The sequence below is a fragment of the Pantherophis guttatus genome, chromosome 6, assembly GCF_059756535.1.
Source record: "Pantherophis guttatus breed Tessera chromosome 6, ASM5975653v1, whole genome shotgun sequence".
Taxonomy (NCBI): domain Eukaryota; kingdom Metazoa; phylum Chordata; class Lepidosauria; order Squamata; family Colubridae; genus Pantherophis; species Pantherophis guttatus.
In genome coordinates, this window is record NC_142068.1 from 23,274,009 (window position 1) to 23,300,212 (window position 26,204).

The window sequence follows — 26,204 nt, forward strand, 5'->3', positions numbered from 1 at the left end:
TATATCTTAACACATCTAGAAAATCTGCTGTTCGTAAGAGATTAGATTGCTTTAGTGTTCAGTAAATTGTACATGCAGGTTGAATGCATATATATCCACATATGAATTGTGAATTCCTAGGTACATTAAAAGTATAATTCATAGGCAGAAGACAATTTTGAATTATAATCAGTGGAAGTCAGACAAGAGCAACCTCTCTTGAACAGAAAGATATTATCATTTTAATTCTGTATCTGGTTTGGCAGACTAGAAATATAGCACCAAGCCATTTCGTTTAAGATTGGCAAATAACTAAAAAGGAGGATATATACTGTATGTCAGGATGAAAGATAAAAATCACTGTCATTTTCACTGACACAGTGCAGTATAGATCAAAACAAAAAGCCCGTGATCTGATTCCTTTTAATAAAATGTTTTAGTTGGAAAAGGTGGTACCAGATTCCTGATTTTTTACTTCTATCAAGAGAAATACTTGGGACTTTAATCTGCCAAGCAATAGTGCAAAAGTATGGGAAGATAAAAAGGATCAGGTGCTTGGAGATAACCAGGAGCATAACTTGGGTAGCTGTACCTATGGGACCCTTGGTGCAGGGGTGGTATTCACTTACGTTTGCTACCAGTTTGCAAATGGGACCTTCTGCACATGCGGAAAGTGTCAAAAAGGGAACGTGATGACATCCGGGCGGATGGGCAGAGCCTCACGCAGCCGCCACTACCGGTTCACCCAAACCAAATAGAACCAACTGAATAGCACAACTATCTTGATGCTCTCTGAACATGGTGGTTTTCTTGTAGACATTTCATTACCGAACTAGGTAACAACATCATCTAGCTAGCACTGATGATGTAACCTATAAGAGTAGGTTACATCATCATCAAAAGAGCCGAGGTGGCGCAGTGGTTAGAGTGCTGTACTGCAGCTACTTCAGCTGACTGCTAGTTCAGCAGATCAGCAGATCAAATCTCACCGGCTCAAGGTTGACTCAGCCTTCCATCCTTCCGAGGTGGGTAAAATGAGGACCCAGATTGTTGGGGGCAATATGCTATTTAGTATACTGTCTTTGGTGTAAGCCGCCCAGAGTCCTTGGAGAGCGGGCGGCATAGAAATATGATTAATAATAATAATAATAATAATAATAACAACAACAACAACAACAACAACAACAACAACAACAACCTAGTTTGGTAATGAAATGTCTGCGAGAAAACCATCAAGCTCAGAGAGTACGAAGGACCCTACAAGTCAACGCTGAGCAGAAAATATTCTCTTCTATTGTTCTAGCTGTACCTGATGATCAATTATATCAAACGTTTGCTGTCAGATTAAAAAGAATCAGTATCGGTGTAATGGTATCATACTGACATAATTGGGGGTGTGGGGGGAGTTTACAAAATAGAAAATGCTAATACAAAAATTACTCCCATGGAATCTCATAAAACCTATCCCCCATAGGAATTAAATAGGAACACCTGCCTACTAAAACTTTGTAGAGGTTTTTTTTCCTCTGCTTGTCTAATAGGCTTAGCATAAAGACAAAGACATAATAATGAATCATGTTCCATAACCAGATGGAGGTGCTGACATGAAACAGGAAAATAGGTATGTTAGGGAGCTGTATCCCAGCAAGATCTTAATCTCCATTTTCTGGTTTGGATGACGATGTCTTTGTCAGAAAGTGAATGCAATAATTCATACATGCTTTTTAAAAATAAAACTATGAATTTATAGTTTGCTTTATTAAAAGAAAGTTTTTATCAACTTGTTGCAGCGTGTGATTATGGCTGAGAGAGAAAAAAGGTTTTAGGAGCCTCTCTCCTCGTCCTCTCTCTGCAAAAAAAGCCCCCCAAACTCTATTTTCCCACCCACCCCCAACCCTTGTGCAATTAAGTGTTTATTTTCAGTATCCTCACTTTGCTACTCAGCTGTTATTAGAAAAGCTTTATTGCTACTTTTCATGGTATTTTTACCTTGTGTTTCTGTTGTTTCTTTCAGCTGGAATTTCTTTTACATTCTTGTTCCAATCTGTCCCAACAGCTGTAGAAAGCCAAATTGGTAGGAAGGAAATGAAAAAATAATAATAAACTGCAATAGCACAGAGGTGTTGAATTGTTCTCTAGTCAACTAAATTAATTTATGTTAAGAAATGTACCCTCCGGAGAGAATCTTCCTTGCTCACCCATTGCTGGAAAGTCTGCTAGGGCACATCATTTATAGAGTATTATTTTGGTTTGTGTTTGTTTTTTAACTGGAAGGATTTTTCCAGGCTTACGTTTCTGCAAAATTTTATTGTGTGCCTTTCCTTAATACTTTTGTGGCAATCAGCATATTTGTAATTATTCAAATTGTCAGATGCGCTGGTAGTACTGCAGATCATTACATAGGGGAATGGCCGGCACATGAGGCCTTCTTAACCTCATCTTTTTGCTTGCAGCCATTCTTCTAACCCACACATCTGATAATTGGAATAATTACAAACAACATGCTGATTGCCACAGAAGTATTAAGGGAAGGGAAAATAACATTTTATGGAACCGTAAGGAACTTTATAAAAAATCCCACACCAATTAACTAAGCAAACGTTTCCCTTTGGAACATTTTAGGAGGACTTTGGGAAACAGGGGTATTAACACAATATTCTCCTTTATTCCTCTATTTTTTTTCTCTGTTAAGTTTTCCTCAGCCTGCCAGATTTCAAAGGTTTGAAGTTCCAGTTTCCAGAATTCTCAACAAATACATATCACATTGACTGTACGTTCTAGGAATTACAATCCCAATATATATAAGAAAATACATAAATTCGTATAGAATTTAAGCAGATCCGGGCTAGTAGAAAAACTGCAAAAAGGAATATCATTGTACTTGAGTTCCTCCATCTTGAATTATATTTATTAAAAAGAAATTAAAGTATAATTAATTATCCTCCTTTTGACTTCTCCTTTGATACTGTACAATGGTCTTTTTTTATACATTTGGCATTCTACCAGAAGGCAGTGTGCTGAACAATACAGGAGATGAAAGCATTGGTAAAAAATTAATGATTAATTTTCCCTGCTTTAATACTTAATGTCATCCAAAAAAAGTTGCTAATTGCAACTAATTTTTTTTGTACCTTTAATGGTAAAACACAATTCATATTACCTTTCACAGAGGTAATGTTAAATTTAGTTCCTAGTTACTATATGGAAACAACTGTGAATTTTTTTTAAACAATAGGATGTAAAAATTTTGCCAATGCCATTTCTGGGAATGTTTTCGGCATTTAATTTAGTTTCCATGAAAGTCTGCTATCTTGATAAGAATAAGACTGAATCAGCTTTCAAGCCCAGGCTAGGTCAGTCACATGCTCCTATCTACTGAGATATGAAGCACTTTGGTGCCCTTATCGATACTGTAATTTCTGTGCATTCCTAGAATTATTATTACAAAGATAAAAAAGGGAGAAAAAGAATTTTGCATAAAGATAAAAAATGTAACATGGAATAATAGGTATGAAGATTTTTCCATTAAAACTGTAATATAAATGGCTAATATTCTAAGCCAGGGGTCTCAACCTTGATTTCATTGAGGGCCACATCAGGGTTGTGTTTGACCTCGATGGGCCGGGGTGGGCGAGGCCAGGGTGGGTGTGGCCAGTTTGACATCATTCGTGTTGGGGGCGCCTGTGGTAGTCCGAGCACTCTGCCAGTGAAAACAGAGTTTGGGAGGCTGCGACGACCTCCTGCAACCCTCTGCCAGTGAAAACGGAGCTCCGGAGGGCCGCCTACGGCTTCTGTGAGGTCCATTTTCGGCTGCAATGGCCTGCTGCAACCCTCTGCCAGTGAAAATGGAGCTTGGGAGTGCCACCCGCGGCCCTCACAAGCTCTGTTTTTGCTGGCAGAGGCACTGCGGGCCAGTCCTTCCCTGTTTCCAGAGTGGCCCCATGGGCCAAAGATCTAAGCACCCCACGGGCCGAATCCAGCCCCCGGGCCTTGAGTTTGACACCCCTGTTCTAAGCATTGGATAACTATTTCATAATAACTGTTTGGTTTTTCAAGAGCAATTTGTTAATTTAATGACTTGTCTTAGAATTCCCAACACTCCAATGGGTGATTGTCAAGATCCTAGCAGTAAAACCCAAATAGGCCTTCAAACCCGCCCCAAGCACTGGTCTAGAGTTAATCCCTCCCTCCTTTCTTTCCTCAGCATCCCTGATGCATTTCTTACTTTTAGAACCAGAGAAAAAGCTTCATATTGCATCCAGTTTTGATCATCACACTATAAAAAAAGATGTAGAGACTCTAGAAAGAGTGCAGAGAAGAGCAACAAAGATGATTAGGGGACTGGAGGCTAAAACATATGAAGAACGGTTACAGGAACTGGGCATGGCTAGTCTAGTGAAGAGAAGGACCAGGGGAGGCATGATAGCAGTGTTCCAATATTTGAGGGGCTGCCACAGAGAGGAGAGTGTCAACCTGTTTTCCAAAGCACCTGAAGGCCAGACAAGGAATAATGGATGGAAACTGATCAAGGAGAGATTCAACCTAGAAATGGAGAGGAACTTTCTGACAGTGAGAACAATCAACCAATGGAACAGTTTGCCTTCAGAAGTTGTGGGAGCTTCATCACTGGGGGCTTTCAAGAACAGACTGGAGTGCCATCTGTCAGAAATGGTGTAGGGTCTCCTGCTTGGGCAGGAGGGGGGGTTGGACTAGATGACCTACAAAGTCCCTTCCAACTCAAGTGATCTGTTAAACCTAAGTGAGATAGGGGTGTTTATATGTATAAAAGCAATTCAGATATATCTGAGCTACACATTTTCATTTAGCTTGAATGAATTCAAGTTAGATATTATACTGGAGTCCTTAGTGTTCTTTGATCTCATTTGTTTGCTTGCAGGTGTTTCATTACTTAACTAGATAACATCATCAGTGCTTCTTGTTGTTATCTACTTACTTGGATATTAAAATGTCTGGAACCAAGGCGTCCACAGTTTAACCCTAAGCTACGTAATATTCTATTTTACATACTAATGAAATATGTATTTGGTAATACTATTGACATTCTTAACTTGGTCTCTGTTAATTGGCTATCTCATATCCTGTTCTTATTTCATGCAACGTATAGATTCTATGTATTCTTCCTTCAACCAAACCTATGAAATGGATTTGACTAACCACTTGCTCTCATTGAGGTTCACAGCAGATATCTGGATTTCGACTCTGTGGTCTAACTTTAGTTCTCTTAGCTAAGAGCTTTTGCTCCGTTCGAGTGTTTTCTTAAACACAGGAGGACTCAGAATTCAATAGGAAATGGTCCTTCACATGTTGATCTTTTATTGTATTTCTTACATTTCATTCATCTTCCACCTTTCTCTTCCTGAACTTCTTTAATTTTGTTGGAAGACCTGAATGGACACTGTAGTTATATTTGCTTAAATCCAAATATAGCTCTTTGCTCAATGGAAGGCAGTCTCCAGATAATAAGGGAAGTAGTAGTGAAGTGCAAGTGAACACAAGTAATGTTTTACTTCAGAATCTTGCTCATTGTCAAAGGCAGCAGTTGTGATAAGCAGGTACAAGGACATAACCATCATTTATAGTTCAGTACTCTACTCAAGTTCAAACTCTCATATATTGATGCTAATGCCTAAATATAGTTCAGATGAGTCATTTGTATGATTTTATGTATCTCCTTTGTCCCAAGCAGCTAACAAAAATCTCTTAAAAGTCACTACTGACATTAATTGATGGAAGAGCTTGACTTCTAAAAATGGAAAGAGAAAGTACTTTCCCTTGCTTAGGTTTAACAAGAGAAGTCCTCCCATGTGCTCTGCAAGTAGATTTTGAGAAATAATGACTTATTTCAAGGGTGGGACAGCTCTCAGTGTCCACAAAAATTCATATTGAAATAGGTGGTCCCTCAGATAATGAGGCCCTAAGTTCAGGAATCGGGACCTGTTTACATGTTCCTTTTTGCCTTTTCATAATGTCCTGGAGTTCAGACAAACTATAGCTTGCCAACATGGAGAAACCTGTATCTTTCTCAAACTGTCGATAAAGATCTACATCTAAAACTAAAAACTCATTTCTAATGGCATTTGATATTTGCAGATGAAGCTGTTTTTCTCTTGTAGCTTCAGAATGGTACCAATAATTGAAATTTCTGTAAGAGGTACCGGCCTTTTCCAGAAAGGGAGTATTTTAATCTGTAAGAGGGAAAGACGCATGTGAGAGAAATGGAATGGAGTATCTTCATGGAGGGTATGACTAACTGGTTGGAATAGAGTTTCCTGTATTGTATACTCTATTCCAACCAGCTAGTCATGCCCTCCGTGAAGATACTCCATTCCATTTCTCACATGCCTTTTTCCCTCTGTCCCAAATTAAATATATCTACAGTCCAGTCAAATGTACATCTGTTGTTTAATCAATCCTTCATTATTTTTTGAGGAGATATGGTCAATAGTTTGAAGGGGGATATTTTTGCACTTCTGCTACTTAGCAGCTATGTAATAATCAGGAAACAATCATGAGATGTGCGTATATTTAGTTTCTGGAAATATGCATATGTTTTATTTTCTTCCCTTCTTTCAAAACCAGATGGCCAGTCAAGTTCTTATGAAAGCAAACTGCATTCTCTCCAGAGTTATGAATCGCTTGAGCCAGTACTAATTTCCTTTTCATAATATCAGTTTATAAGCTAATGTGCTAACTTAGGTTATTAGATTGTGTAAGTGTGAAATAATAGGCGGTGAACAAACAAACTTCCTATTATGCCCACCAGCATAACTCTGTGGCAAGCTGATCTCTAATAATTTGTGTCTTGAGAAGATGTTGTGTTTCTTGTAATCATCTATTTCAGCTTGTACTGCCTCTTCAACTAGTTTCTACATATTGTTTAGTCTAATAATATACCATTTCCTTTGAAGCCATTCCTGTCTGAAACCTTTGGCCACGTTTTGACTAACTTGACTTGATTAACTTTACACTCATGCTTTCTTGTTCACCACACAGAGTTTTAAACCAATTGGGGTGGCCAACAAATATTGTAAATAAATAAATATCTGGCCACAGTTTGATTCATCATAGTTTTGTGTTTAAGATACAGCTGGATTAATTTTTCATAGTAAAATGTAAAACAAAATGAACAATGTGAGGTCCCAAGGTAATGTGTAGTCTCCAAATCTTCTTTTTACAGTTCCTGGACTCTTTCCAACCTAGTTGCTAAAATTATAAAGGCTATTTCTCCACAAGAATCATAAGAAAAAGCTTGTTTGAGCCCTAAAATGAATTTAAGATGAGTTTTAAAAATAGGACCTGAATCTCCAGACCTGGAGAACAAAAAAAAATAAAAAATGGCATCAGACCATTGCAAACTTCCTAGAAGCGCTAGTGTGAATCTGGCTATCAAAAGATAGCCCACTCCAGTATCCTAATTCACACAATAGGCTAAGCTAAGAACAGAGAACTACATTATGACTTATTGTGTTATATGAATTCAAGCACCATTTTAAGTACGTAATACACAAGATCTCTGGCTTAATCCATAGATATCATCAACCCATATAATGTAGAAGAAGCACAGTATCAGAGAAGCATCAGCATCTGCTCCAAGCCACCTTTCATGCATCAGTGTATACTCTTGAAATAAGAGTGTGCAGGTGAGAATAGATTGGTACACTGAGAAAGGTGCACAAATAACTGGCATATTTTCTCCTCCTAAATAGTTCATTTGCCTTCTTCTAGTTCATTTATTGTTATGCTGGATGCTGGAAGGATGAGAAGGCTTATGGTCCATGATAATTTTGTTTCTTCTCCCATAAAAATATCTTATCAGGATTTATTTATTTTTTATGTGTATGCACTTGGGTGTTTTAAAACCAAAAAACAATTTCACAGATTTAGACAACTGCAGCATATTAATGCAGAGACTACATATTAACTCACTTTGCGTCCAAATGAACTCAGGCCTCCCTCATAAATAAGCCTGTCACTGGCATCTGGCCCTGATTTCTAGATAAAACATTCAAATCCAGATGTATTATTCCTCTAAGTACCAGAAATGGAGAAAGGAAGAATTACTGTTTTTATGCTCAGTTAGTTTTTCAAAGCTGTCACTGCTGGCTTGGAAAACTCTTGTCTGTTGCTGAAATACCTTTGTGTTTTTCTTATTGCCCTAAGATAGACATTTCTTCCCAATCTCCTCAGAATGTGTCTTTGACCATAAATTAGTACCCCTTCCCATTACATTTTTGCTTTTCATTCTAGACTGGCAACTATAAGTCCACATGTATCCACATTCCTTCCTTATCCTTTTGATATTTCATGGGATTTTTTATTCATTCGTTCAACATGCAAGCTGACCTCTTGACCTCCCTTTCATTTTAATGGACTTTGACTCCCACTTTCTTGTCTGGAAGGGGAGGAATTTATTGGGAGATACAACAGATCCAAAGCAATAGTTCCAACATCCTTTCTCGGCATCGTCCAGCCTGTCCCTTTTGATCATCAGTGAGCTAAGAATGCAGGCATGATTAAACTTCTTGCACGATTTCCATTGCAAATATTCAGTGTCCATGATACTATCTTCAAAGAAGCAGAATTAAAAAGTCAAGCAGTTCTTCCTCTTGTAGCACTGTACAGATTAACTCTCATTTTTTATTAGCTGCTCATTTGCAGTGCTCAGAAGTCAGACCAGAAGCGGGAAATGAATTATGCAGAATCACCACAGGCGTTTTGAAACACTGTAATGATAGCAAAAGACGGCAATGTAGCTGGAAGTATTGCTTACACAGTTAGCAATGGTAATTAATATTCAGCTTTTGCCAACCAGGGGAAGAAAAATCATTATCATGGTATCTTTCCCAGTCTGAAGGCATTTGAAGAGTGAAAGAAGCAATAAAAGGCAGGTAGGCAGAAAACAAATGTATGTTTTTGTTTTATGTGGATCTCAGAATGGATGGTTTCAGATTTTTTTATTTCCAAAGGAGGATTACTGTTTTCTTCCTTTAAACACAGATGTCAGGGTCAGTGGGCGGAGCCTCCCACCGGTTTTACTACCAGTTCTATAGAACCGGTGCAAACCGGGAGCAACCCACCACTGGCCATCTCGCTGTGGCCATCTCGCTGTGGCCAACTCACCATGGCCATCTTGTCACGGCCAACCTACCATGGCCAACTGACTGCAGGCCAACTGACTTCAGGACAATTTCATGTGGGATAATTAAATAAGAACTGTTACTTCGACATTATTTCCATTGAAGAAACAGTGGCGGATAACATTGAGTTATCCCATGTTCTTGCTTCTTCTTCCTTTTGCTCTTTCTCACTTCCCAGCTTTCATAGTTATGCTGTCACTGAAATAAAATAAAATGTTCCAGACTTTAGGTTGCATTATCTTCTTTCCATTTGTCCATGTGAAACTGTTAGCATTTTAACAGCCTCTGCTCTTTTACCTTTAAATAAGGCACTTCATTTGCATCTAATATTTTTCTTTTTGACAGCTGTCCTATTGCCTGTCATATTACACTTTCTAATGGAGTCAGTTCTTTAATATAGTCTCTATCCACAAATGCAATTCCATTTGTAAAGGGTTTCAGTATAGTGTTTCCATTTACTGTACTTATAAGAAAACTATTCCATTAATAGTCCTAGTCCTAGTTTATCTATAACAAGGGGTGCTTAGATCTGGCTCGCAGGGCCACCCTTGAAATAGCAAAGGACCGGCCCGTGGTGCCTCTGCCAGCAAAAACGGAGCTCTGGAGGGGCTGGCAGAGGGTTGCAGGAGGTCATCACAGCTGCAAACAGCTCGGGAGCCCATTTTTTCCGGAAAAGTGTTCAGGCCACCACAAGGACTCATAACACGAGTGACATCAAGCTGGCCATGCCTACCTCAGCTCCCCAAGGTTAAAAACAACCGTGATGGGGCCCTCAATGAAATCGAGTTTGATACCCCTGATCTATTCTCTGGTTTTTCTGATTTTCCTTTTCTTTTCCTTGCTATATTTATTCACTTGTTGTTTTTCTTGATGGTTATATATATTCTTTTGTCCTTTCTTGTCTGATGTTGAAAATCTCTGTTGACTCATGTATTCTTCTTGGTACTTATGCTTCTTTGGCTATCACATTGGCTTATTCTGAAAGCCTTTTGATCTTTTCCTCTTTGAAATTTTTGGATACTTTCAGGTTGATGTTTCTTATTTCTTTCTACTTTTGCCTAAGTTAATTGTACTATAAACCTGTTCCATAAATTGGCCTTATATTCTGATTACGTGTTTTCCAGGATATATCTTGCTGGCACACTTATTCTTTAATTTTCTAAATTTAACCTGTGTATTTTTTGTTAGTAACTCACCTTCTGTTCCATAATCACTGCAGATGTCCTGTCTGACAAGATAGCACTTCTCTGTTTTGTGTTTCCTATTATGTAGTCTTATTTCATTCAGATATTGTCCTTCACATGGTATCCAGGTGCAGAGTTTCCATTTACATTACTTGAAACAGTTTGATGCAATAAATAATGCTTTTTGCAAAACTTCCATTCCTGCGCTATTGCATTTTATCTAGACCAATTGCAGGTTCTCCAAATCCTCCGATTCTTGCATTCTGTTTTGGCATTCTGTCACATTTGCAGTCCACTAAACAAGTAAACAGGAGAATAAACAGGAATTTGACAACAGGGTTCATTCAATTGAGGAGGAGGAGGAGGAGGAGGAGGAAAAAACAGAGTAAAAGTGGCAAGAAGGTGAAAATGCAAACTCTGTTATTGTGTTGGATATTTCTCTATTGCAGCTGATTACCTGATTACCTATTGTATTGCTGATTACTGCCGATTCCCCATTGTGTATGATTGGAACTCTGCCTGCTACTGACCTTGTTGAGCCAGTTTCAGGAGGCATATTTTCTGGAGAATTAAGTGAATTAACAGGGAAAGCAAACATGAGAAGAGTTTCTTCTGTTCATCAGAGGAACATGGAGACAGAAGACACTCCTGTCACTCTTCACTGAAGACAACAAGAACTATATGCATTAAAAGTAAAAGCCAGTTACCTGCCTACCAGGGGTGAAATCCAGCAGGTTCTAGAGAACCGATAGCAGAAATTTCGAGCAGTTTGGAGAACCAGCAACGGAAATTTTGAGCAGTTCGGAGAACCAGTAGTGGAAATTTTGAGTAGTTCAGAGAACTGGCAAATATCACCTCTGGCTGGCCCCAGAGTGGGGTGGGAATGGAGATTTTGTAATAGCCTTCCCCCAGGAATGTGGAGGGAATGGAGATTTTGCAGTATCCTTCCCCGGCTACGCCTACCAAGCCACACCATGCCCATCAAGCCACGCTCACAGAACCGGTAGTAAAAAAATTCGGATTTCACCACTGCTCCCTACAATACAAGGTAAGGAGACTAGAGACTATAATCTCCACTCCCCAGGTTACTCTTGAATGACAAATAGGAGGAGCTTCTGGAAAGATAATAGTTCAAGAAGCCATCATAGAAAAGAGAAGAAAGATATGTGTGTGTGTGTGTGTGTGTAGAAATAGAAACACATGCTACAGATATAAAGAAGAACTTTTATTCCCTTGAATTTCAAAAAGAGATTCCACAGCCTCGCTGCATGTGGAGTTCTAAATGAAAAGCAGCTGCCACAAGCTGCTAGGACTGAGGAAGAGGACGATAGAGCAGGGGCCTCCAACCTTGGCAACTTTAAGACTTGTGGACTTCAACTCCCCAGAGCTTTGCTGGCTGAGGAATTCTGGGAGTTGAAGTCCACAAGCCTTAAAGTTGCCAAAGTTGGAGAGCCCTGCTATAGAGGTTCTGCAAAATGAAGAACCCTTTTCTTCCTTTTCCTGTTTTTCCTTTGTCCTGAAGAAGAAGAAGTAATGAATGATGGTGATCAGAGCCTCCCTGCTGAACCAGCAATCGGTCAGTCAGACCAGCCTATTAGGAGAGATGGAGTACTAAAGGGTTGTACTAATTTTTTTTACTACCGGTTCTGTGGGCGTGGCTTATTTTGTGGGTGTAGCTTGGAGGTCATGTGACTAGGTGGGCGTGGCTAGCTGGTCAGAGTCATTTCTGGAAGGTCCTCGCACTTACGACCAGTCCTCGCACTTAGGACCCGACTCATTTGTTTGCTTTTAACACTGATCAGCTGTAGGACGGCCCTTTGAAGCCCCGCGGCAAGAGTTTAAACAGTTTTTTTCCCTCTAGTCATCAGCTGGGACTCAGGAGGCAGCAATAGATTGGGGGTGGGACCAAATAAAAGGTAAGAATAACGTGGGGGGGTGGGAGGGCGGGGGGGAGAACCGGTTTGGTGACGTCATATCGTCACCGCTACCGGCTCGGCCGGACCGAACCGGGAGGAACCACCACTGGTTGTACTTCCACAAGAAATAAGTAACTTGTAAGACCACACTTACAAGTTCTCCACACTTAGCTTAACTTAATCAGTGTTCCTCAGATTCTGATGTAACAAGGAACTGTAGATACTAGTGGAAAAATAAAGACCCATTCTCCTTCATTTAGATGGGGGAAAAATTAATGTGATATTCATGGCTTAGTTTGAATTTCAAGTTGGAATTTACCAGTTCAAAAGCTCAACTAATTAAGCTCCTTTTGACTCTGTATAGACTGTGGAGACTAACAAAATCAGGACCAAGTCCCATTATATTTATAAGACCTGACTGCACTAAGATGCTGAATTTAAATTGAAAAGAGAATACCTTAATTTGGTAGCAGCTGACTTCACTCTTTAGATGGCACAACTCTTAGCTTAGTTTCTCTCCCCCCCGCCCCCCACTTCCAGGGCCTGAGTAATACATTTTCCTTCCCCCTCTCTTCCTCCTCATTGTACACTCTTGCTAATTAAAAAGACAATTTCTGAACAACAGCACAAAAAGGAAAGACTTAAACTGGAAAAGCCCTCTTTGTAATTTCAGGCAGTTGGCATTCAGTTGATCATAGTAATTTATGGAGTCTTTGTTGCCATAACAACAAAAACATCCAGCTTTTAGAAAGTCAGTACAATATTTTTCCTTTACCAGGTTAATTTAGAATTTGGGCAGAGCGGGATATAGATCCACATACAGGAATATAATCACTGGAAATGCATATTTTAAATAATTAATAATAATATACCAATTTGGTGATGTTGTAAGGGCACCAGGTTCAAAAGCAAGAAATTGGGAGTTCTAGTCCCACCTGAAGGCTGGCTGGGTAACTTTAGGCCAGTCCCTCTCTCTTGCCTCAACCCACCCCACAAGGTTGTTCTTGGGAAAATAGGAGAAGAGAGAAGTATTATGCATGCTCGCCATCTTGAGTTATTTCTAAAAGTAATAAAGGTGTGATTAAAAAAAACCTAAAATAAACAAAAAAATAAATATAATACAAGTGATTGATTGATAATTAAATTAATAAAATTGGAGGCGTCGGTCCCAGGTATTAGATGCTGCCATTCAGCTTTACTATCTTTACCTTGCTGTTTATAACTTCATTCTATGTAAGAGGCTGTACTTCCTAATTCCGAAGCCTACTATAATTGTAATTTCATGTAACTGTGGTCCATTTACAACCGTTATAAATGTAAATATAGAACTGTATAGATATACACATTAACTAAAAAGTTGAATTTTTATATGCTATAAAATGAAAAACTTTTTATAAAAAAAAGATATACACATTTTTTACATTCACATATATTCATACACAATTACACATATACAGTGTGTATGGAAAAAAGTGCATTCTAAACCCATGTAAGTTCACAAGGCATTTTCTTGATCTAGAGCAGTGTTTCTCAACCTTGGCAACTTTAAGAGGTGTGGACTTCAATTCCCAGAATTCCCCAGCCAGCTTTAAGATGTGTGGACTTCAATTCCCAGAATTCCCCAGCCATCTTGCCTGGCTGGGAAATTCTGGGAGTTGAAGTCCACACTTAAAGTTGTTAAGGTTGAGTAACACTCTAATCTAGGGTGTTGTTCTTTTAATGTTCCTTTCCTTAGCTAGCTAGCTAGCCTATAATTTGATTGAAATTTATAATGGCTTCTTTTCCATAACTTTCTACAGACATTTGCTATGCTCTTATTTGGGGTTGTATTCTCAATTTCAGCACATTTTATCTTTGGAATTATCTATTGGACACTTACATCAAATGTGGAGACAACTGAGAAGAGTAACCTTTTTTCCCCCTATACAAGGTTAAGTGGATTAAATCACAGTAGACAGCAGTGAAGACAAAGCAAAATAGGTTTGCTTCCTCACAGGTTGGCAGGCTGCCAGATGCAGTCAGTGGCTTCACTATGTTCATAAATCAAACTGGATATTGTTATCCCAGTGTTGTATTCTTTTTTCCCGTTTGTACATAGGAGCAAAGAAATAAAAATAAACTTAATCTTACATTAAAAACTAAAGAGCTTTATACATAAATAGGTCAGGTAGTAGCTATGTAAAAATGATATATTGTGTGTTCAGTTAAGTGTTCATTTTAGTTGGTCAGGTTTTGTGCCTTAGCAAGTTCAGAAGGTATCTGTATTTTATGAAGTAGTGCACAGGTAGTCCTTGACTTATGACCACAGTTGAGCCCAACTGTTGTTAAGTGAGACATTTGTTAAATGAGTTTTGCCCCATTTTACAATCTTTCTTGTCACAGTTGTTAAGTGAATCACTGCAGTTGATAAGTTAGTAACTCGGTTGTTAAGTGAATCTGGTTTCCCCATTTATTTTGCTTATCAGAAGATCTCAAAAGGTGATCACATGGCCTTGGGACACAGTAACGGTCATAACTATGAACCATTTGCCAAGCATCTGAATTTTTATGACATGATCATTCATGAGGAGGATGTAAAGGTCATAACTGTGAAAAATGGTCGTAAGTCATGAACTGCTCCAATTGAGGACTACCTGTATTGTACAAATGCAAAAATAAATAAATAAATGGGTTCAGTATTAAAATTAAATATTTTTGGGAAGGCAGTTGAGTTAAATAGAAAAAAAGCTCCCATAAATACCAGTTTTAATTAGCCTACATATTTTTCTGGAATATCATCTGAGATGGTATTTCTCTATATTTTGACATGCTTTTTCTGGAAACTTAAAAAAAACCTGAAAGTAAAGAGAGAATGCAGATTAAGAAGACATTAATAGTGTAAGAGTATTAGGCTTCAAAACTCTATACACTGATATAAAATCTTAACTCAAGCTTGATCCCTAGATATATCTGTATAGTTTTCTTGGCAATAATATTTGTCATTATTGCCTTTTTTGAGTACTCTCTCCACCCATTCATCCTTCTTTTTCATAATCATATTGTTTTATTTTCGTTGTGTTCTTTTTCATTATTTTATTATTTTAATATCTTACCTCTGTTCTGTTTACATTCTTTTCATTTCTTCTTTTTTATTGTTGTAAGCCATCTAAAGTAGCCCCATGGTGAGATAGGTAGCAAATAAATTTAACAATTTTTTTTTTCAGTATCTCATCAAACTTACAATCTTGAGAATCCCTGGTAGTCCATTGTCCAGGTGCCAATAAGTTTGACACTCCTCAGTTTTCCAAATAAAGACTAGGGTTTTTAGGTCTTGGATGCAAAATTCCAGATAACTGATAGATGGTAGCAAAGATATCAGAAAACAATAATATTTAGTAATCATGCAGATTTTTGCAGTCTTGATCTCATAGCCCTAATAGAGACTGAAATATGAAAAAGTGCAGTCATACACTTGGTATCAGCTAAACCAATATCTATGGCCTAGCTATTGTGATATATGACGTTTAAGGTCAAATTTCCTATTGCAATTGAACAATCTAGAAACAAAGGGAAGTGGCAAAATTATAGTCGTGGAGCAAGGGATGTATAAACTTTTCCTTTGCTGTTAGGCTAATTGAAATCTTCCATCTCCAGGGCAATATGTGATAATAAAGTAGCGTAATACAGCTGCCAGCCCTCAAATGACTTGTGATCGGGAGCAAAATTTCAAATTTGTTAAATTTTTAAAAATGTTACTATGGTCTATGTCAACATTTGCCAGTATGCCACCTTCTTGCTGGGCAGGAATTCTGAAAACTGCAATTGCAACAGATTCAAAGAATGTTGACAGATACATAAATATTTAGATGTAGCTAGAAGGACCTAACTTTGTCAAGATTTTCTGCCTAGGAAAATAGATGTAAACCAAACATTTTGAACTATAACTGTTTAGCTGGGCAGTGTTGGCTTCAGGATTCAGTGGCCCATTATCAATAGATTACCTGATGTTTTGCCAGCAACTATGGAGACCACAATCAATTTAGCAGAGATTGATTGGGCTCCTGTCTTTACAATCAGGTGTGCTGACTTCTGATTGGTCTTTAGCCTAGATGATTTCTAAATATTGCAGATTTATAAGGAGTGGTCTGTTCACTCCTATGTTTAAATACATTTGATTGAATCATGGGCTTACTCAAACAGCTGTTCTCTTTCTGTGATTAAAAAGTGGGCATCAGAACTGTTCCATTAAATCAGGAGTCTCCAAACTTGGCAACTTTAAGACTTGTGGACTTCAACTCCCAGAAATCCTTGCTGGCTGAGGAATTCTGGGAGTTGAAGTCCACAAGTCTTAAAGTTGCCAAGTTTGGAGACCCCTGCATTAAATGCATATAATAAATATGTGACTTGAGAGAATTTGACCCCTTGCTTTTTCAACCCCAAAGCGAGAGATGCACAGATATCACACTAAAAGGTTGACTCAGCCTTCCATCCTTTCGAGGTAGGTAAAATGAGCACCCGGATTGTGGGGGCAATAAACTGACTTTGTATAAAAAAGAATGGGGGAGGGGCAAAAGCCCTACTAAGCAGGTATATACAAAAGTATGAAGGCTATTGCTTAACGCATTGTAAGCCGCCCTAGTCTCCAGAGAAGGGCAGCATATAAATCGAACCAATAAATAAATAAAAAATTTTTAAAAGTATATCGTGATAGAGAAACAGAGGCTGAATAAACCTATGAAGATGATGTTCTGTATATTGTACAATATATAAGTAAACGCATAGCAAAAACAAGGGGAAAGGAAGTAAATCCATATGGCTGTTTTGTACTCCACTATCCCATATTTTCTTGTTGTTTCTGTAGCTCTTTTCATATTAGGTGGAAGATTTGAATGAAAGGCCAGCATAAGTGGGCAGCTTTGTGTTATCATAAAGATAGTCTCAATTAATGACCACAGTTGGGACCAAAGCCTCTGTTGCTAAGCAATATGGGCATTAAGTGATTTTACAACCTTTTTGCCACAGTTGTTAAGCAAATCTAGCTTCCTCGTTGACTTCCCTGGGAAGGTTGCAGATGGTGAACACGTGACCTCAAGACGCTGCAGTAATTTGTAAGTGTGAGGACCGGTCATAAGCACTTTCTTCTGTGAACTGTTACAACTTCAAATGGTCATTGAATGAATGGTCGTAAGTCAAGAACTACCTGTAAGGGTGTGATTGTTCAGGAGCATCCATAGCGATGTAGCCACAACACAAATGTTTTCCCTCAAGACCTTTTGATTAACATGCCTGTAGATGAGGTAAACTAAAGCCATCCTACTTTTTTTTTTATTTGTAGATGACAGTTTCTGCATTGAAGCTGGTTGTTGAAAGTGTATCAGAGTTTTGGCGATATTAAGTTCTGTTGCAGTTTACATAGTGTGTCACCAGGGGTGGGCTGCCAGGGGTTCACAGGGGTTCGAAAGAACCTCTAGCTAAGATTCTGTGCAGTTCGGAGTGCAGTGCAAATCCCACTCCTGGCTGGCCCCGCCTACCCTGCCCCTGCCATGACTCCTCATACGGCCTGTTTTGGATGCAGGTAAGTGCAGGGCACGCGTGGAGGCTCGGGGAGGGCGAAAAACAGGCCTACCAGAATTTTGAGATGTTCTGGGCCTGTTTCTAGCCTCCAGAAAGCCTCCAGAGCCTAGGGAGGCTGTTTTCGCCCTCCTGGAGGCTCGAAGAAAGCCTCCGGAGCCCAGGGAAAGCAAAAACGCCCCCCCCGCCATGGTGCAGGAAGCTCATTAGGCCACGCCCACATGGCTACACCTACCCAGCAACCGGGCAGAGAACCCCTTGCTAAAATTTTTGAAGCCCACCCCGTGTGTAACTTGTAATGGCATCCCTTTCATGTTACAACCTGGAACGGCATCAGAATTTTAGGACCAGCTCTTCCACTATGATTCTCTCATTTTATTAGTATACATTAATAAAGACCTTAACACCCTTTAATTTAACTTATAACCCACCCACCCCCTAACTCCATTATATGCAAAGGCAGATGTCTCAACCTTATGAATAATCAGATGTAAATTAACTAACTGAGGTGAAAATTTACCTTGCACTCCTCTGGTTCACTTAAAAGGAAAAGAATGCAAGCATGAAATTAATTTTATTTACCTTTAAACGATAAACTGGAACATGAATTGCAGTGATGTAAAAATAAATTAATTTTAGCAGTTCTCATATAGGAGAAGTTAAATGTCAGCTCTGTTCCTTAGAAATACTTAACCACTTTTTAAAACATTGTGTTGCTACTTTATAAAACAAACCCTTAAACAATTTGAAGAAAAAAAAAAGACTTCAGGATTTCTATCAGTATAGCTTTCTGTTGATAGAAGTAAAGGTCTTTTTGGTTTTGTACAACTGAGTTCATTGCTATACTTCGTGCTTGAATATGTTTGCATTTGCAGTAATAGTAGGCTGGATGAGACTCAGAGACCCATTAATTGTTTTTAGTTCCTACAAAGGCCAGCCAGGAGCCCTCAAATGCAAGACATAAGCCTGTGAAATTCATTAGCCCGAGGCATAGTGATGATCACTAATTAGGATGGACTTAAATAGGATCAGATAAATTCATACCTCAGATTCGGGGTTAGTTAGCCTGTCTTCAAATATTAGCTGCAGGGAAACAATGGTGACAAAAAACTATGTCTCTCTATCCTACTTGTGAACAGCCCAAAGACATCTGGATGGCCTCTGAGAGGAACAAAATGCCAGACTCAGCTAAGCATTGGCAAGGCAAGTTTTTTACCAGAATAGAGTCCACATAATCATATTGTCAGGGTTCTGACCAATGCCCTAATTAAATCATGAGTCTTGAGCCAAGCTTCAAAAGAAATCCAGTTATTTATTGGGAGCTTCATGTTGGCCCATTCCAAGTGAAGCAAACTTTGACCCAACATAATTTACGTTCCAGCTCTGACCCTGTTTCCCTCCCTCCCTCCAAGGTGTGTTATCAGTCACATTCTCCAATGAAGCAATTTTGCGGATTGTAGAGCTCACTCCCCTCCAGCCACTGTGGGTAACCGCAGAAACGGCTTTGACAGAGATATGGCTGGAATGTGCTTTGTTTTTGACTGATGTGCTGCCTCACTGCAGCTGCAGAGTTCATTTTCCCATCCCCCTTGCCTATGGCAACTTGAGAGCAGGCCAGGGATGCTTTGCGAGTTGACATATCCATATTGAAAAACACATTTTCTCTGATCCTGGAGATATCATTGTTTTTCAGTTGCTAGGTTATGTCCGATCCTTTGCAACCCACAGACTATAGCACACCAGCCCCCCCCCCCCCCACCATTTTCCACTGTCTCTGGGAGTATGCCCAAACTCATGTCCCCTGAGTAGATGACATTATCCAACCATCTCATGCAATGCTGTCCCCTTCTCCTTTTGCCAACAACAGAGTCCTCTCTTCTCATTTGTTGGCCAAACTATTTGAGCTTCAACGTCAGTATCTACCCTTCCAAAGAATCATATTACCATCATTTCTTTTTCTACTTGTTTTCAGCACACCATGCATAATTTCATACGCTTAGTATATTCACCTTATTCTAAGAATGTGAAAAGTTTCCTCAGAGAAAAGCCTGTTTAATGTTTTCTTTGGTCTCTCACGCCTGTTAACAGTTCCCCTGACACACACACACACACACACTCCCCCCCCTCTCTCTCTCTCCCTCCCCCCCCTCTCTCTCTCTCTCTCCGTACATAGGTAACTTGACCAAATGTCAAAACTCCACCAATCTTTACTCATGTTCAGTAAAGATTGTAATAACTCATAAGTGACAACTGCTCATAAAAGGAAGTTGTCATGACAGGGTGTAACACATGCAAAGAAATTATCAGTGAAAATTTAACCACAAATAATAATGATAGAAAACTTTCATCTGAATTTTAAAAACTGGATTTGCAGTCTGCTTCATAACAAATGATTAAATAATTTAAATAGAGAAACAGTAGTACAGTATGGAATGGAAACCAATAGAAGTATGACATGGTCACTGAAAGACGGTGACTATGCAGATAAATGGGGGGAGGGGCTTGTTTAGTTAAGACCCATAGCCAGAAGTTTCCTTTCGAATCCTTTTATTAGGCAACATCAGTTTTTTGATGTCATTCCTTTTGATAGGGATCAAGAGGATTACACTTGTCCCAGATAAACAATATTCCTACACCTGGTAAAGCCGAAGCTGTTGTCAATCACGTACAGCTACAAGCAAATGGATATGTCAATAGGAGATTTTTCCCTTATTATCCTTGCCCAGTGGGAGAAGACAGACATCTGTTTATTACTGGGAATATAGTCCTCTTGTGGTTTGTAATGTAGAATCTGCTTTCCAGTGACATTCACTGTGCACGATAAGACTTCCCCTCTGTATGTTTTACCAAGAGTTTTTGCACTTGTCATGTAGTTTGTATTGGGAGGAAAACAAATGGAACAAGGATGAATATATATATATACCATTGGGGCATGGGGCTATATTTTTTTTCTTGTAGGTTTCATGAATGACAAGCTAGGTGAGAACATTCCTGAAATGCCAACCAAATATCAGATACAGAAAAAAATATTGTGGAAAAAAGAACTTGACTGTCAGATTTGATCAGTGCCATGAAACAATCTGTCATTCTAGCACTAGATGTTTTGTGCAGATACAAATGCAGCTGCCATTCCTGACAGCTCCCGAATGCAAATAAGGTGGATCAGGAAAAGAATATGAAGGGAGTGGTACTGTCAGTTGTCTTAATGGTCTTCCTCTTTGCCTTTTCAGGAACAACATGTTTGATTGCTTTACTGTCCGATAAAGAGCTCACAGTGGCCAACGTTGGAGATTCAAGGGGGGTCTTGTGCGATAAGGATGGAAATGCTATTCCTTTGTCTCATGATCACAAGCCCTATCAGCTGAAAGAAAGAAAGAGGATTAAAAGAGCTGGTAAGTTTCTAAATCGGGTGGTCGGTTTGTTTCTTTTTTTTACATCATGCCAGAAATTATATTTCTTTATTATTCTTTCATCGTTTTATTTATTGCGATATGATGGTAGTGAATTTTCTGGAGAATTGTGCAAAATAAAGGATGAACCAGGGGTGAAATCTACTTACTTTCCCTACCAGTTCGGAAGTGCGCACGCACGTGTCACATGTGATTTTGGACCCTCTGCGCAAAACAGGTTACTTCCTGGTGTAAAACCAGGAAGTAACGACATCCAGGTGGGTGAGCGGAGCCTCGCGCTGCTGCCGTTACCGGTTCTCCGAACTACCAGCCGCCACCGCTACCAGTTCACCCGAACCATTGCAAACCGGTAGCATTTCACCCCTGGGATGAACAGTGTAGAAGAGGAGAAATAGAAGTATTAGACAAATTGTTGTGAGCAAAGGTGGAAATAATGTCTACCCTTGTCTTTCCATGTCCCAAAGTCAAGCTGATGGGTTTCCTTTAGTTGTAACTGTAAGGAAACAGAACAGAGCCACTGTATGTCATTCCTGTTGTCTTTATTATTTCCAGCTTCTGACAGCAGCTTCACTCTCATGGTAGCCCAAGTTCATTACATGTTGTAGGATGAACAGCCTAACTGGAAACAAGTTCATTGAATGATCCCCATTTATAGTATTGAGTGATAGGAGGGAAATACTTATTATTCTAAAATCATGTCTATTTTAATGTGCTATCAGTTTAACAGTTTTTTAAAAAATGTATATTTCCTATTAGGCAAGTTGTTATGAGCAAGTTTTTGGTTATGTTTGCAAAATCCATCCATCCTTTGGTGGAAGCTACCCAAAATGGCACAAATGCAGGGGTGAAATCCAGCAGGTTCTGACAGGTTCTGGAGAACCGGTAGTGGAAATTTTGAGTAGTTCAGAGAACTGTCTAATATCTCTTCTGGCTGGCCCCAAAGTTGGGTGGGAATGGAGATTTTGCAATATCCTTTCACCAGGAGTGGGGTGGAAATGCAGATTTTGCAGTATCCTTCCTCTGCCATGCTCACCAAGCCACGGCCACCAAGCCACACCCACAGAACTTGCAGTAAAAAAAATTGGATTTCACCACTGCACAAATGTAAAAGTTTTTGAATTCTCCATAACTTCATCGGGGCAAAATGTTACAAAAATGAGATGTGAATAAAGCAAGAAAATCCAGAACTGTTCTACTTGTTCAGCCAGAAAATCAATCACAAGATGGAAATGCTTGATTGAATATATTAGCCAGTAGGGAATATTGCCAATATTAAGTTGTACTGGACATTGAAGGACATGTTATTTTTGGTTTTCTCCAAAGAGAAAATTACAATATTCTAGTGATGCTTTTTTAGACATGCAATCAGGACGGGGGGGATTTCTATTCAGTTCTGAGTGTATATTGCGACCATGTGAAAATTTCACTGAGAGCTTACTAGTTCTTATATAAATTGAGTTTACTCAGGGAGAACTTTCAGTTACTTTTAGCTTGAGCTCTTTTATAATATGCAGCTGTGCCTAAATCAGAAATTATTCCTTCTTCAACAGCATCTTGACATACACGATATTTGGGTTTATAATGAGTATTTTTAAGAATACTTGAGATGTGTAGGGTGTTTTCTAAAACTGGTTGGTGAGGGTTTATTTTAATCTTGGAAAATTATTCTTATCCAATGTTAGGCAACACTAAATTTTCTAGGTCAGTGGTTCTCAACCCCCTTTAAATACCTTTTGTGGCCATGGACCATGGCCACGGACCACCAAGGCTTAACTCAAGATTTAAATCATAACTTTTCTTCGAATCTTCGTGGACACCCTGTAATAACATTGTAACCTCCCAGGGGTCTGCAGATCACAGGGTGAGAACCACTGTTCTAACTTATATGATTTTAGAAAAACACCTTCATAGGAATATCTGTTGGCCTCAAAGATTAGGATACTAGAGATGATTCCATTAGCTATGTCTTTTATATAAAAATGAGACAAGGAGAGAAAAGGGAATATAAAAATTATACTTTGGGGCTTGAAAATGTATTCAAATATATTTTTTGCAAACTGCAAAATCTGAACAAGAAAAGATATGCCATTCCTCTTACACTTGTCTGTATTTTTATGATCATTATTGAGAATAAATCATCCAGTGATCATCCATTATTCTTTACTCTGTGGCTTTAGGCATTGTGGCATTTTACTAATTTAAAAGAGCATAAACTGAGCTCAATAAAATATATATTTTATGTGGTTTGGAAAGTAGTTGAGAGCATAGGGGTAATGAGAGCCTTTAAAAATAGAAGTGCAGATTATACTCAGTTTATTTTTATTTGTATTTATCCTTGGTTTTGTCCTTTTCCACTTCTATAAACATTCAAGGTAGCTTTCAACATTTTTAGAATACAAAATAAAAAACACAATAAAATCAGTGCAATTAAAATCAAAAGTAAAAAAGTAAAGTCAGTTACCTTAAAGCAATTATCAGTTAAAATAGTTTAATTGTAAATTGCTATGAGAATTCTATTAATGGCAAGCAATGCAGACATGTTTAAAATGAATAAATAATAAATAAAAGTTGGGCAAAAGGAACAACCTTGTTCCAACTTCCTAATTTGTTCTTGCTTCAGTTTCCGAGTTTGTTGGGTGGTGTTGCTGCGAAGTTCTGGGAGAAACTGTTGAGCACAATTCTGAGAAGTTATAATTGGAGAAGACTAATTTGCACTTTACAAATGAACATTAGTTCCTTTCTGTTGCCATGCACTAAAGGAGGTGAAATTTTCTCTTTACTCAGAGACAATAAATCCTTCCACTTAAAAAAAAAAGTGCATTTTAATCTGTAGCAAAAGGGGAAAGGGAAAAAAAGATTGACTGTAGTAATAAAAGATGATACTAAAAAAACCAGAAAATAAGCAACATGTGAGGGAGGCAGGATTGTAGGGGAGAAAGAGAAAAATAAAGGAATGAAAGGTTTTGTTTTTTTGAGAATAACAATAAAGCCTTTTCTCACTATAGAACAACAGAGATTCTATCTCTGTTAAGGATTTTCCCCTTCACTTATTTTATCTCCCAATGAAGGCAGTAGGCATGTGGAAATGGCCAGCTGAGCTAGAAGCAAAAACTCTGCCAAAATATCTTTAGTTTCACATACTGGGCCAAGAAGGGTGATATTTTTTTTCCTTTCTTTTTTTTTCTTCCTCTGGTTTCTCTTCAGATCGTATAAATCTTTCACCTTTCTTCCTTATATTACATTATTTTAGGTAATATAAATCAGGAAACAGGACCAAAGTACAGGTAGTATCTGTTACATGTATAATGGTTGCTTAGTGAGGAAGGATACGACCTACCTGAAAAGGGGGACTCATGACCCAGATGGGAAGTGCTGATAGTCAGCCTCCCCCTGTGGTCACATGATGCACGTTGGGCGGTTGACAACGTATGACTGCATTTTATGACGGTTTTGTTGAAAGCCAACACCTACTTCCGATTATTGTGTCAACATAACTGTGAAAGGTCATTGGATGAGGCAGTTGCTAAAATGAGGATTACCTGTATGAGCATTAGTAGACAATCTCAGAGGCTCCAGTTGAGCTCCCAGGGCCCAATTCAAAACTTCCTTGAGTAACTGATGATCAGAATGTCCCAAAGGTGCTTTTTCAAGAGGCAACTGGACTTTCTTGTTTTTCTTTGCAGATGTTTCGCTTCTCATCCAAAAAGCTTCTTTAGCTTCTTTTCTAAGAGCTGAAGAAGCTTCTTGGATGAAAAGCAAAACGTCTGCAAAGAAAAAGAAGAAAATCCATTTGCCTCTTGAAAAAGCACCTTTGGGACAACCATGACCTGGATGACTGAGAATCTCCATAGACATGATGATAAGAATATTATTGATGACTGTATTGCTAATAATCCTCCCATCCCAGGTACTGTCCTTACAATATTTCAGTTATACCTTGCCCAAATACTGTGTCCTGTTGCTTTGAAATGTCTTCCTTGCCTGTTTCTTCTATTTTCCCCTATGAACCGAAAAGTGAAGGATGATTATTTTCACAAGAACTTTTTTTTCTCAATCATTACTGCTTCTGTTCAACCAGAATTTCTTGATGAGAAAGACAAGCTTTTGCTTGTATGTGCTTTTCTTTTTTTGTGTGTGTATGTGCCCTGGAGTGAGATTTTGACTTTTATAAGACTGGTCTGATATCCCAGTACCGTTATAAATCTTTGCAAATGAGTATGTACCTCTTCTTGAATTATCCCAGAGGGATATACAGGACATGATTAAAATGAGGGGGAGATTGCCTGAGCACAGGCAAGAAAATGTCCTTTATGTTGCAAACAACAGAGATGAAGGTTGAATTCTCTTCCTGTTCAGCAGTTTGTCATATATATGGATGAACTTGCCTACGGAAACCCATGTGTTTCAATAGCAACAGCATTTCAATAACAACAGCAAGGATATTGATTTAATCTTAAATCCTCGTGGCAAAGTTTGGATATTTCCTGTACTTTCTGCATCAGATATAAGATGCATAACATAAAATGTATCATGATAGAAAGGGATATGCTCACAGTCTATTAACTCTGGCCTCATTAATCTCAGATGTTACTGAATAGGCTTCTGTTTTTCCTAATGGTGCCATTTACTTTTTACTCTGTATGCATGTAAAACCCAGAGACAAAATTAGTATAGGAAGGAACACCTGCACCAGGGATTGTGAGCCAAATATAATTCAAAGGCCAGAGTGTCCTCCAAACATCCTGAAAACAGATCAGTCAGGATCCAGAACTATGGAAAGTGGAAATTCCACTACAGAGTCCCATCTTTTCAGCCAAATACTTGAGCGCTTGAAGATTTTTAAGCTGGGTCACATAAGCACAAGTGAGTCCAATAGCATCTGTCCAGCTTTTTGTGCTACCTCATTTATTGTGTCCCATTTGTTAAAATTTAAAATTGCGAAGTGAATGAGTTGTAAGAGTTTTTCAGAAGTGAGATCCTAAGCCTCTGCCCAGTGCACAAATCCAT

The 26,204-nt window shown here is 38.7% G+C and overlaps 1 protein-coding gene across 4 annotated transcripts in view; it reads left to right on the forward strand.

Annotated features, from left to right (window-relative positions):
• The window catches only part of PPM1L (protein phosphatase, Mg2+/Mn2+ dependent 1L), a 189,806-nt gene that overhangs the window by 152,116 nt on the left and 11,486 nt on the right, over nucleotides 1–26,204 (forward strand). For all 4 annotated transcript variants that reach the window (XM_087872094.1, XM_087872096.1, XM_087872097.1 and 1 more), the window contains exon 4: nucleotides 21,018–21,179. In XM_087872094.1, the coding sequence (XP_087728220.1) occupies nucleotides 21,018–21,179 (162 nt within the window). The remainder of the gene's footprint in view (nucleotides 1–21,017; nucleotides 21,180–26,204) is intronic.